The 12645-nt window shown below is 47.6% G+C and overlaps 1 protein-coding gene across 1 annotated transcript in view; it reads left to right on the forward strand.

Annotated features, from left to right (window-relative positions):
* The window catches only part of LOC126546074 (cell adhesion molecule Dscam1-like), a 706711-nt gene that overhangs the window by 602908 nt on the left and 91158 nt on the right, over positions 1 to 12645 (forward strand). Inside the window, exon 11 of the mRNA XM_072286086.1 lies at positions 1606 to 1725. Coding sequence (XP_072142187.1) covers positions 1606 to 1725 — 120 coding nt within the window. The remainder of the gene's footprint in view (positions 1 to 1605; positions 1726 to 12645) is intronic.

A 12645-nucleotide genomic window follows, 5' to 3' on the forward strand; every position in this document is an offset into this window, starting at 1 on the left:
CTGCCTTGCGCAAACAACGGCGCGCGCTCAAGTTTCATCTCACAGTGCCGCACGAAGTGTGCGGACATTCTTTTATTTTGCCCTATGCGCATAGAGCGCTGACGAGAAACGAGAAAAAAAAAATTTTTCGAGGAATGCGCCTGTCCGCGCTCCGTTTGCCTTTCTCGACTGCGACAACTGTTGTATTGTCACGTCTTTTTCTTCGTGTGTGTTCTTTTCTTTCTCGTGCCCAAGTATCATTTCCAGTGCTGGTAAAAGCACCTCCAAGCCCGACAGGCATCTCTATAGCGTACGTGGCGTGACTTTTCGCATAGTGAATTTTAGCGAGCCGCTCCACACACGATGAACCAATGAAATCATATTTTTCTGCTTCAGTTATTGTTCCATTTCTAACTGTACATTGAGGCCTGTAGCCGCAAAAATTATTTTGCTTAAGAGCATTTGCTCATTCATCGGTGTCTGGGCATCCGCCACTTGGCAAGGCGATAAGTAATCACCAGAAAATCGCCTCGGCAACGACAATTCGTCAATAGCACTTAAGACAGCGAAGCTTTGTGAATATGCGCACTGACTAAAAATCGAACCTGCATTTCTCTACTATATACTTACTCTGCAATGACATCTCCATCAAGTACCGTAATGAGGGCTAGTAAGCTGACAACTAATTTCAATATCCACGTGTACGCGCACTAAATGTTTCTTGATTGGCAATGATCATATTTCAGTATAGTCCCAGCCGATCACCCTTTACTATGGTTTGGTTTCCTTCGTGGTTCTCCATTGCACGTTACCGTTTCGTTACCATGCATGCTATTCTCTTCGTTTATTTGTTTCCGAATTTCACTGTTTCACTTTCTAATTTAACAGCTGACTTTCAACGTCTCTTGTTGCTCTGAATTTGTAAAACCTAGCAGCGGACCTTTTTTTTTAAGGCGGGGGGGGGGGGGGGGGGTGTACTGAAATTCTCAGTACGTCCGTACTGCCATTTGTAAATTCCATTGCGGCGATGTGACGGGAGCAACTGCGTGCAGAAGAAGGGTAGAAAGGTAGCTAGCCAACTTTAAGATGAGTTTGCACTACCGCTATACTGTAACGCTGTTACGCAGCACTGGTATATGATAGCGCTAGTACATATAGGTACGCATCTGGAGCTGCGAGTCTACCGCTGTTCTTGTGCGTGTGCGTGCGTGTGTGTGTGTGTGTGTGTGTGTGTGTGTGTGTGTGTGTGTGTGTGTGTGTGTGTGTGTGTGTGTGTGTGTGTGTGTGTGTGTGTGTGTGTGTGTGTGTGTGTGTGTGTGTGTGTGTGTGTGTGTGTGTGTGTGTGTGTGTGTGTGTGTGTGTGTGTGTGTGTGTGTGTGTGTGTGTGTGTGTGTGTGTGTGTGTGTGTGTGTGTGTGTGTGTGTGTGTGTGTGTGTGTGTGTGTGTGTGTGTGTGTGTGTGTGTGTGTGTGTGTGTGTGTGTGTGTGTGTGTGTGTGTGTGTGTGTGTGTGTGTGTGTGTGTGTGTGTGTGTGTGTGTGTGTGACATTGAACTACATAGCCTGGCTAAGATCAGTCATCGTGTTGCATAGCATGCTTAGAACGAATTCGTTGTCCCGCATTCGCAGCTCTTCCACGCTGGACGATACGGCCCAAGGACATGTCAACCGTTGTGGGCTCCTCTGTGACATTCGATTGCCAAGCCGAGGGAGAGCCGCATCCCGTTGTGCGATGGAAGTATGCCGTTGGTGAGTACTCACAAAACACCTGTCACCAATATGTCACCCGTGTGCAGTGGAAAAGGGGCGAGGGCGGGCTCACGAAACTAGTCATCATTAGTACACCATTATATTTAACTAGTTGATGTTAAGGGTCGCACATGCATCCGTGTAGAATGGGTGCATGGACTACTCGTGCCGCCTGAGCGATTATTTCAGAGACCCAGTTTTGTTATACGAGGACATAGAGAAAGCACCAAGACGGACCAAGACGCTACTGCCAACTAACGTGTTAAGCGGCAAGCGGCCTTCAGAACACGTAAATTTCGTATCTTCGGAAAGCCTCGCCGTCGCGTCGAGATGCCGCAGTTTTGTTGGCGACGGCGAAGTAGAAGCCACGGACGCTAACGCATCACCCGCGTACGTCGGTAGCGAGTCCTTCGTGCCACAGGGATAAAGCTGACTCATCTGTCACAACTAAAGGCTACTTGCGACGACAGTGATCGCGCCAAACTTGCGAGTTCATTTACACTCGTGACAGTCGATGTCAGGGCGACCTACTTTCGCAGTCATTCATTCTGGTGTAGCCGTAGGCTTTCTTTTGAACGCAGATATATGTGATTTCGACGGAGTAGTTCATCAAAAAAATTATATTATGGGGTTTTTTCGGGTCAAAACCACTTTCTGATTATGAGGCACGCCGTAGTGGAAGACTCCGAAAATTTCGACCACTTGAGGTTCTTTAACGTGCACCTAAAGTGAAGTACACGGGTGTTTTTGCCCCCATCGAAATGCGGCCGTTGTGACCGGGATTCAATCCCGCGACCTCGTGCTCAGCAGCCCAACACCATAGAAACTGAGCAACCACGGCGGGTCAGTTCATCCAAGTATCTACATCAATGACGATGCTCTTCCACAGTTCTCTAGATACGTTGCTGGCGCCCTGTTTGACTTTGTTCGAATGAGCCTGGTACTTCTCTGGAACACTCATGTAGGAAAGCTGCCTTGACAAAGGCTCGCCTAACTAAAACTTGGGGACAAAGTTAAAGCCAAACATCTGCACGCTTCTCTGATATTGTTGCCATCAGTTTTTTTTTTTTTTTTCAGCAAGAATCGACTGGCACGGTTTGTTCCCTCTCTACTGCATCGCCACACTTTTTCTTACGAATACTCGAAGCCTATACTAACTTACGCTATAAGTGGCATCCTAAGAGCTATGACGTCGTGGCGTGCTCCACTTATTCAACTCTCGAGTTGGCGTTATGCGTCTGTCTGCGGCCGTTCATTCTGACGGCCCTTTGCATTTGGCGCCGCACTTCGTTAGTGCAGCACCTCCAACCGCGTCAGGAAGTGCGATACGTCACAGACGGTATTCACGCGCAATTGTCCTTGTCTGCAGCGGGAAGCTCAGTTAAGCGTGAACGCAAGAATGGCGGCCGCTGTTTACGCTGTCTGTGGAGAGTGCACAATCGCAAAGCAGCGGAATATCGTACAGCGCTGCGGGAACGCAAACCACCACTTCGCATTTATGTGCACCCAAATGTCCAACACGGCACTGTCCAACTGTATAATTGGAACATGGCCAACCGAAAACATCGAGATCAATGATGCCTTCTTCCTGTGGTCATCGTAGTGGGTATCACTGACGGCACGCGTCAAATGCGTATGCACTTCCGCAGCTTCAAACCCAAACAGCGTTTTTCTTTCTCTAATTCTCTTCTCTCGCCCTCTTTAAAACAAGGTCATTTGCTCAAGGTTAACTTATCAGAACCAAACCTTTGACTTCCTTATTATTATGTTGATATATGCTGGTAAAGATGTGGCGCCGCGTTCGCTGGTGCTGCAGTTTTTCAGGCATTAGTCAGGAATATCGTGTGAAGAAAATGGCACCTCTGGCCCAAGAGTGTAGCGCGTACTTGGCAAAGATATGTAGAGCGCCCCACGCGATGCCCTGCAACAGGACATAATAAAGTTGCTCCGTATACAGTTCTGCGTGTGTACCATGCTAAACTGTAGGACTTGATGAACAGAGAGGAAATATACAGGTGGGGAGATTAAGGCAGAAAAGCGCCCCGCTGGCTGCCCTGCACAGGGAAACAAGAAAGTTAGAAAATGGACATTGTGCACTGCAGGCACTGGCGCAAGGAACAATGTTACGCGGTGACAGATGTTCTCACCGCTATTTCCATCTCAGGAAAGGGTATGAGTGCCTTTATTCCTCGTGAGCCAATTAATGGCCAAGTCGGTGCACGAGCATTGCTCGACGGACAGTGACCGATTGCTTAATTATCTTATTGCAATAGAAAGCTGTGTATGTGTACGCAACGGAACAGTAGCACATAAGGTAGTTTGTAGTCTATCTGCAGACGCAAACATCCCGGGCAGCACTAACAGCCCTTCCTTTGAAGTCTAAGTAGGATTTTGTGAAAGCAACTCTATCGTCTGCACAGGAGAGTTGCCTGTCAACAGTCCCCAGGAGCAGGTCGGCACTGTAGCGCATTGTTCAGGAAATGCAAAGAGCTGCGCCTGATGGGGTTTGGATGTTCTATTCATTCACTGTGACGTCTCAAAAAAAAAAACAGAGCTACAAGCGTCTTCTCACTTGGAAAGCACTGACGACACCGTCGTCCTAAAAAATGCCTCCAGAGCTGAATAGAATATTACATCGCTGATCGTATTTTCTAAGCCTGAAAGTATCCTGACGACACTATTCATCTCATTTTCCGTGTTTCAATCAGTAATAGTAGTATGGGGGGCTGTCTGCTATCGGAGTCACCTTTGTCGCCTCTTGAGTTGCTCCGACCACTCCGCTCTGAAAATAATGCAGTAATACGTAAAACATATGGCAGAACATCTCATATGCAGTCCCCCTGAGTCTTAGCTGCATTTCATACCGCTGCAAGGCTGAGAATGGCTTCACCTCACTGCTGAAGCCATCGTTGCTTAACGTGCCAGAAGCCGGCAAGCACAAAGTAAAGTGTATTTCAGTGATGGGGCTTCTCGGTAATGACGGTGTGCCACCCACTCTTCAAGAAGAACAGGTGATAATAATTATACGTACTAATGTCGCTTATCGTTTTCGTCGCTCATTGCGCAGGGGTTCTACGATAACAGTTAGTGAATTCTCAATGATTTTAATTCCCCAGGCATGAAGGCGGTCCATGATTGACCGATGCCTTGCATAACTGGACATGCTTCCAAAGCAGGGGCTCCGGCCAATTTCGGAGATCGCGCGTACAAACAACTCGGTGAATCCTATCCCTCGTTAGTTGACGCACTCTGCACCTTCCGCAGCGAGGAACTTTTTTACTCGTGGCGAGCAAGAGCGCCCTCTTTTTGTCTTTTAGCACTTCTCCCTTGAAAAGGAACCGTTTGCGCTCTGGCGCCCCCTGTTGATCACAGTGAAGTAAGCTCAGAAGTGGCGGCAACAAGGCGCGAGCACGAGATGAAATTTTCGGGTGGTGTTCTTGACGCTTTTTGATCGTAAAAGCTGTTTGTTTTTGTCCGGCTGATTTCGCTTATAACATGTCCAACACCGTGATTGGCTCAGACCGGCTGGTACGAACCGTTTTTGTGTAATAACATTTTTTCCCTGAATACCGGGCCTTGGGCTTAAGAGTCGCTCTTTCTCTTTCTTTCTGAAAAAAGGCCCGATCGATACCGCCTCAGTGAATGCAGACGAAGCGGGGGACAACGCCTTTACTCCGAAGATGTGGGCTCTTCATTTTAGCTTTGGTTTCCTGCGAAGTAATACAAAGCTATGCATGAGCTGAGGCTGCCTCGTGAGCGACTCTCGTAATCTCCTCGAAACGGCCGCTGCCTTCAATTAGATGCCAGCAACGCGTAGGCAAATAAAGGCAACGCCTTGGTTATAGAAGCGCTCATTGTGCAGTCGCTCATCCAATCTGCATACTTCTAGGCTCCAATTCAGTCTCCTTTTGTATGAAATAATCTCCTAATTAATACTCACCCGCCGTGGTGGCGTAGGGGCTATGAGTTTGCGGTACTAAGCTCGAGGGCGCGGGATCGAATCCCGGCCGTGGCGGCCGCATTTCGATAAGGGTGAAATGTAAAAACGCACATGTACCGTGCATTGGGTGCGCGTTAAAGAACCCCAGGTGGTCTAAATTAATCCGGAGTCTCTCACTACAGCGTGCCTCATGATCAATCGTGCTTTTGGCACGTAAAATGCCAGATTTTTCTTTTTTAATTAATACTCACGCACTGGAATCTGGTATGGGGCCGAGTTCATAAAGATTTTCGTTCAGAAGGAGCGTTTCTCATTGGTCGGCCCCTTCGATAATAATGTGCTCGTTATCACGGTTGGCAGGTGCCTCGTATTACGAACAGCCCTAGCTTACTAAATGCTTGAAAAATAAGTTGCCGAAATTACGAAGCTTCCCTTCGTAACAACTATTTGTGATTTGCATCAGCCTATAATATGTTCGCCATCGCTATTTGCCATGCTGTTCTATTACTACCGGTTGTGCATAGGGTAGGAACGGCTTTGCGAATGTGGACCATGATTCTGTGCACCTACCGCCGCTTATCACTCGGGAGGTGATACTGCTCTTGTGGCCGGCCAAATTTCGCCTCCAAATCACAGTGCAGTGCAAACGCTTGCGAAGTTTGAACTATGCGAGCCTGTGGCAATCGTCGAATTTTATGCAGAAGGCACCACGCGTAGTGCGAGCTACAGGAATCCATAATACAGGTTAGGGCCTCCACTTTAGCCTTTTTAAAGCAAGGTGTCTTGGCACCGCATTGCCGCGATTCCAGAATCATGATTCTCTAAGCCTGGTTGCATCGTCTAGTCGTACCTAGGTATACAAATACGTCCACACCCAGATTAAGCCGAGCGAACAGTGACCAAGTGGTTTCGACTACCACGGATCTCGTGTAAGGACAGGCTGAAGAGTTCGCTTCCAATTTTGGCATCGATCTTTTATTTAGTCGCCGCGTCATTCATTGATTTGCTCGATTGGGCTTCGATTAACTCAATACAATAATCTATTCGCGGAAATATTGAATTTTGCGGCTTATAGAGTAGTATAGCGAATGTCGCGATTTCACGGTGCGCGTGAATGGGGAAAAAGTCAGCCCGAATGTCCAGAATTTCCCCGCGGACAAAGCGTTCTATGACTGACGCTTACTCGGCTCATCAGTGGCACCTTTCGTATTACGCTACAGCACTGATGCTAAGAATTTGGAATCATAACCGACCGCAGATCACCGCGTGTACCGACACACGCCAAAATTCTCGATGCTTCCTCATGCTAGCGTATCAATCACGCGCTGGACGAAATGGATAATGAACACGCCATTGCTTCGCGCACAGTTACTTCGCGGAGAACCGCACTCCCTGCAGCGCACGCTTTCCCGTGCAGCACAGTCGCGATTGTGAGTCCCCCTCCGCTCCCCCCTACCCGCTCACGACCTCAATTGCTTCACCGGCTGTTGTCGTGCCAAGTGCACGAGCATGCATGGCGTGACTCGAACAGTTTAGTCCAACCTATCACGCTAATGAACCGAGCCGTTCCGCGGAGGCTGCTCCCCCCTAGGCGACACTCGTGAATTATTAATTGCGGCAGACAATCTCCCTTCCTAATTTTACGCGCCCGCTTCCATGCGCTGCCGCCTCGAATTTTACCTTCTTCCAAGGCACGTTTCTTTCGCTCGGCTTTTTTTTTCTTTTTTCCCCCCTGCATTTTGTCTCGTCTTTGTCACTCCTTCCTTTTTTCTTTCTACCTTCCCATTCTTTTTTTTTTCTTTCGCTTTAAGCATGCAGCCTTTGTTTTTGGGGCTAACCGTGTTTTATATATTCATAAATTTCGTCACTCTTCCGAAATCTTTTTCTCGCGTTTTTTTTTTCTTTTTTTGCTCGTCGCACCCCTACTACCCGAGGAGATAGGGGAAAAAAAGCGGCGGCGGGGGAAGGAGGGGAGGGGGGAGGCGGGAGGACGAAGTATCTGCAGGGAGAAATAACAGAGAAAGCTCCCAGGGTCCCAGTGGCCATTCTTTCCCCCTTTCGTTTTGTCTCTTAATTGATTTCGTGTAATTACAACCGGCACCCGAGCGTCTTCACCGGTTTGTTATTGCATCCCAAGTGATTGTCGAAAAGGGCGTAGCGAGCCGCATTAAGGCCCTGTTTTAATTAAGCCTTTATCGGCGCCCCAGAACCGCTCACGTCTTCTACGCTCCGGGAGAGGAGTCTGCGCGCACGTGAGGGAGTGGGCACGAAGGGGGGGGATCGCAGATGGAAGGGTTAAGGAACGGGCTGCGGCAGCCCGGGAAATAATTCACCTCGCGTAGTTCTTTTTTTCTCTCTCTCTCTCTCTCTCTCTCCTTCTTCCATCAATAAACACGTATTGGCGGTCGGATCTGAGATTCCGGTCACGCGTTCGACAGCTGCGCGTAGTCTACACAGCGCTGGTACCACCCGTTGGGTCCACGCATCTGGTATGCCTCCACCACCATCGCCTCATTTATGTTTTCCTTTTGCGAGGGCAAAGCTCTAGACTCGGTCGATCACAGCCGGCGGCAGCGTTCGGGCTTTCTGGCCTGTTGTCGGGACTAAACTTTGGCGCAACCTAGAAGGGTTTTCTTTTTCTTTTTTTGTCCGACGGCTGCCGACGTTCTTATTCATTGGCCGCTCACTCTTCGGCGGCACGCTCTTGGCGCTCAAGCCGACAACACCGTCTCGGCTTCAGAGGCGGCCGGCCCTTGTTGCGGCTCCCCCCTTCCTCATGCCCATATGCCGCTCGCTGCGGCAGTGTGCACGTATCGCTATGCCTCCAACTACTTATTTTTTACTGTAAATTTTAAGACTAAATTGTTTGACACGTTCTTGGTTGCGCATTTTTTTTTTTTTTTTTTCGTTTTAGCGTGACCGCAACTTTTTTTTCTGTTTTATTCCTGGGTTAAGAGTACTTCAATCGGCCCCGTATGAATCACAAGGCTAACGCGACATTCGCATCGGCTGTTGGTCGTTTACGGGCTCGCTTCAATTTACTTGCCTAGTTACTTTCGAACGTTCTCCGCTTTCGGAGTGCCCACTTCCGTACCGTAAGCAATGTGACTCCCAATAAACTGCAGCAATCGTTCGCAACAGCGGGTCACACGGTGGAATATTCAAATTACGGGATGGTGCGTTTGCACTTAAACGCAATTCAAACGTAAAGAATTATCTTTTTTTGTGTGTGATCTTTCGCGTCAACACGAGCAGTCTGGGTCCGTATTCACAAAGACGTTCAGACGCTAGAACTGCTCCTAAGAGCAGTTGCCGGTCAATCGTGATGTTGGCCATATCGTAAGCGATAGATGCGGGCCAATGCGAAACTGCGCTTGTGAACGAAAAAAATGTACCAATTATGCGCCTCTTTGATAAGTGGTGTCCGGGATGGTCGCTTTGTTATCACGGTCATCGCTATCGGGAGTGGCGGGCGCCGGAACGTTGGCCAATGAGGAAACGCTCTTATGTAAGGGAACTTTTGTGAATACGGACCCCGGCTACTATATGAAGAGCCTGCGGTTTCAATTTCAAAGCGGCAAGATCGAAGGTCTAAAACACTGAATAAAATAAAAAAAATACTTTTTCAGGCTGGAGCACATACGCAGGCGGGTGCAACTGCGCCAGACAGAGGCAGGTGGCTTTACGTAGATTAAATGGATGGCATTATGGCAGTAGCGTTAGTGGGTGACCAAGAAAAGGAAAGAGTGGTTTAACAAGGTATCAAATTCAGGCCGGTATGAGGTAAGGATTCTATTCGCGACAATTCCACTCCTTTCCTATCATCCACCGTTCACGACCGGCCGATAGTAACAACGTAGGTGCCTTGGCAACCACTGGCGAAGCGTGAAAAAGAATGGTATTGGAATAGAATCGTCACATTATCCCAACCCAAGTCATCAAATGAAAAAAGTGAGGTCATGTGATACAATGTCTGCTTTGCGTTTTATGATCAGACGCTGCTTTCAGTAAGTACCGAAAACTTCGACACTTCTTATGCTGATAGTAAAACTTAAAATGCATAGTAACGAACAAAATTAATTCGATTGCTTTAGCAGATATCAGCGGAAAACGCTGAGAGCGAACATCCGCCTCCTTCGCTTCGATACGGCTCCTATCCACAGTTCCAGAGCGAGTGTCGACACTTGTAGGTCGACCTCATAGTAAACATTTAGTTCACTCAATAAGATAGTTTCTGTCCCGTCGTCCGAGGCGGTGCTGGTACGTTGAGAATTATTAACTGAACGTTATAGCTAATTAAATCTAGGGCTTCGAATAATGGCTTCGGTTTCTAACGGCTTAATTAGCTTAGCTCGCTATCTCCCACCCAAGTCCTAACGCTTCCGAGCTGCGATCTGTCACTTAGCTGCAGGCCAGCAGAGGCCCTCGAATCTGTAACTGGGGCGCTATAACGTAAAACTATTCCAAACATTTCTATTCTAATTCTGCAATCAGCCCTACGTGATTGGTTGAAAACTTTTCTGGACCACCCCCAGTTTGCTTGGCTGTCACGGGACGTCACGAAAACCGCGATAGCTCCCCATCTGATATGACGTGTGCACACTGATTGTGCATGATTTGACGAACAAAAGCAAAATAGTTATTTCTGATTCGACGCCTTTTCGCCGTTAGCCCTCGGCTTTCGGTCAAAGGCTTTCGCGCTGCACCCACTTCACCTGCCTGTCACGTCACGTCACAAAACCACAAAAACTCACCTCGTCAAAGTGACGTGTACGCGTTAAAGATGCATTAATATGCCGAACAAAACTGGTGTTTCTTCTGAATAGCCGCAGGCTGCCCCGTTCCGAAAGGAACAAAAGATGGCTGCCGCCGATCGCCGAGGCACTGGCTACTCGCACCTACGTACCGGAAAGCATGGGTTTATTCGCGTATAATAAAACTTCTTGCGTGGCTGCGTAACGTTTTCGAGCACTTTCGGTACGTTAACGACATCCATTTTAGCGTCATTCTTGAGCTTCCGTTGCATGCCGCCACGATTTTCGACCAGCAACCGCGAGTTAAATAAGGGAAAGCGGACCAATCGCAGACGGCGGCACCACCCTCTTCGTACGGTTATCGATTTTCAGTGCAGTGGCTCGGCCCCATCAAATCCCTCTCCACTTGAGCGTGCTCCTCACCTCTCGTAGCCAATTAGATACGACAAGCCGCTCAACGTAGTTCAATGTTATTGGTTTTTGAAGCAAACAAATGTGACCTCCTATGCACGAGGAGAGCGTTTGATTGGTCTGTTTAGTCAACCCTGCGGGTGACCGCCCTATGCTTGCGTCGGCGGTTACGCAAATTTGACTTCAGGGGATTGGAATAAGAACATTTTGGAATAGTTTTACGTTATACGACCCCTGAATTAACAAAGCGTCTCGCTCGGAAGTGCTCTTTGCCATCGGCTGGCCACCTTCGCTAATGATATGCCCAGCATCAGGATTGGCTGGAATTTTCTCATAAAACATAAGAGTCTTTTGGGGATACTGTATATATATATATATATATATATATTTGTGTGTGTGTGTGTGTGTGTGTGTGTGTGCGCGGGTGCGTGCGTGTGTGTGTCAGGACGCATTCTGCGCGTTCAGTTAATTACAAATAACTACTTTACTTGTGTGTTCTGCTATAACGAACTACTGACTGCTAGCGCGAACCATCAAGACACCGTCTCAGAGCTTTTGGAAACCGCTGCTGTTACAAAAAACGAGCCATTCGTATAATTAGCAACCCGCCTGATCTCCGACACGGATCATGATTGCCAAAAAAAGCCAGAAATAGCGAGCGTTGAGTTTTAGCCTGCTCTCGGTTATTGTAGTTGTCGTAAGCGCATAATAATTAGGACAGATTATGTGCTCCGCTCATGCTTTGTCTGAATTATTGCGAGTTTACAGTTAAACCTTGGCGAATGCAGCTTTGCGAGAAAAACTTTAGAATCACCTAAGGTACTCGTAATGGCAAATACTGGAAAGGTAACAGATGCCGCGGAGATTTTGTAGAACACATTCTCAAATGGAACCACTCCATATATTGCAATGAACTTCAGAGACACTGTGGTGTATGCATAGTGTTGAAACGCCGACATTTTTGCCTTTATCATTTACTTAGAGCATTCCTAATAAAATTTGCGCATTATATTTGCTGCTTTTTTGTGTATCTCTTGCATAATGGGATTTGAAGCTTCCTCTCTCTCTCTCTCTCTGCCCTCACTTTCTTATGTTGTTTGGTGGAAAGGGTAAAAAAATGTGTGCGCGTAGACGTTATACTCTTAGTATGCTATGACCACAATACAGTATCTTCTGAAAGCCTAACAGCATAACCACCTTGATATTATAATATTTCTGCCGATAAAGCGCACGAAATCGGCATTATGGGAGTCATTTTTGTGTTCGCGTGCAAAGTATTAGAGAACGACATACAGCCAGCATTTAGGTTTCAGAAGCGGTCCCTAAGGTTTACAGAAATCTCAGCAACTGCTCGCTATATACATCCTGCGGGCCAATAAAGTCAATTAGCCTCCTTATATGCATTCTCGCAATTCTGTAAACAATATCCTAGCCCGCATTGTGGTCGCTTTGTTCCTAGACTAATCGGATGACTTTTTTTTTTCACAGGACTTAGACAGGCCTACTTCTGTCTCACACCCGCTTTGTGGACCTTAATGGTTTTGCCGCCAAAAGTATGGCGCCCGGTGCGTTCTGACGCAATTGACCGGGAAAAAAAAAGAAAAACTACAATAATCCGTATAATCTGTTTTCAAAAACTTTCGTAATTAATCTATGCGGTTTGACTAACTCTTCGGAGCGCGTTTTTCCTTGTTAGCTGCAACGTGTCAACAGTACTTGACTGTACAACCACAAGAGGCTGACCACGTAGCGGGTTTCGGCTTCGTCCGAGTGTCCGCAGGGCGGCCTAATAATGCGCTCTAAGCGCCTACAGTC

Source organism: Dermacentor andersoni, chromosome 1 (assembly GCF_023375885.2).
Source record: "Dermacentor andersoni chromosome 1, qqDerAnde1_hic_scaffold, whole genome shotgun sequence".
NCBI classification, from domain to species: Eukaryota; Metazoa; Arthropoda; class Arachnida; order Ixodida; family Ixodidae; genus Dermacentor; species Dermacentor andersoni.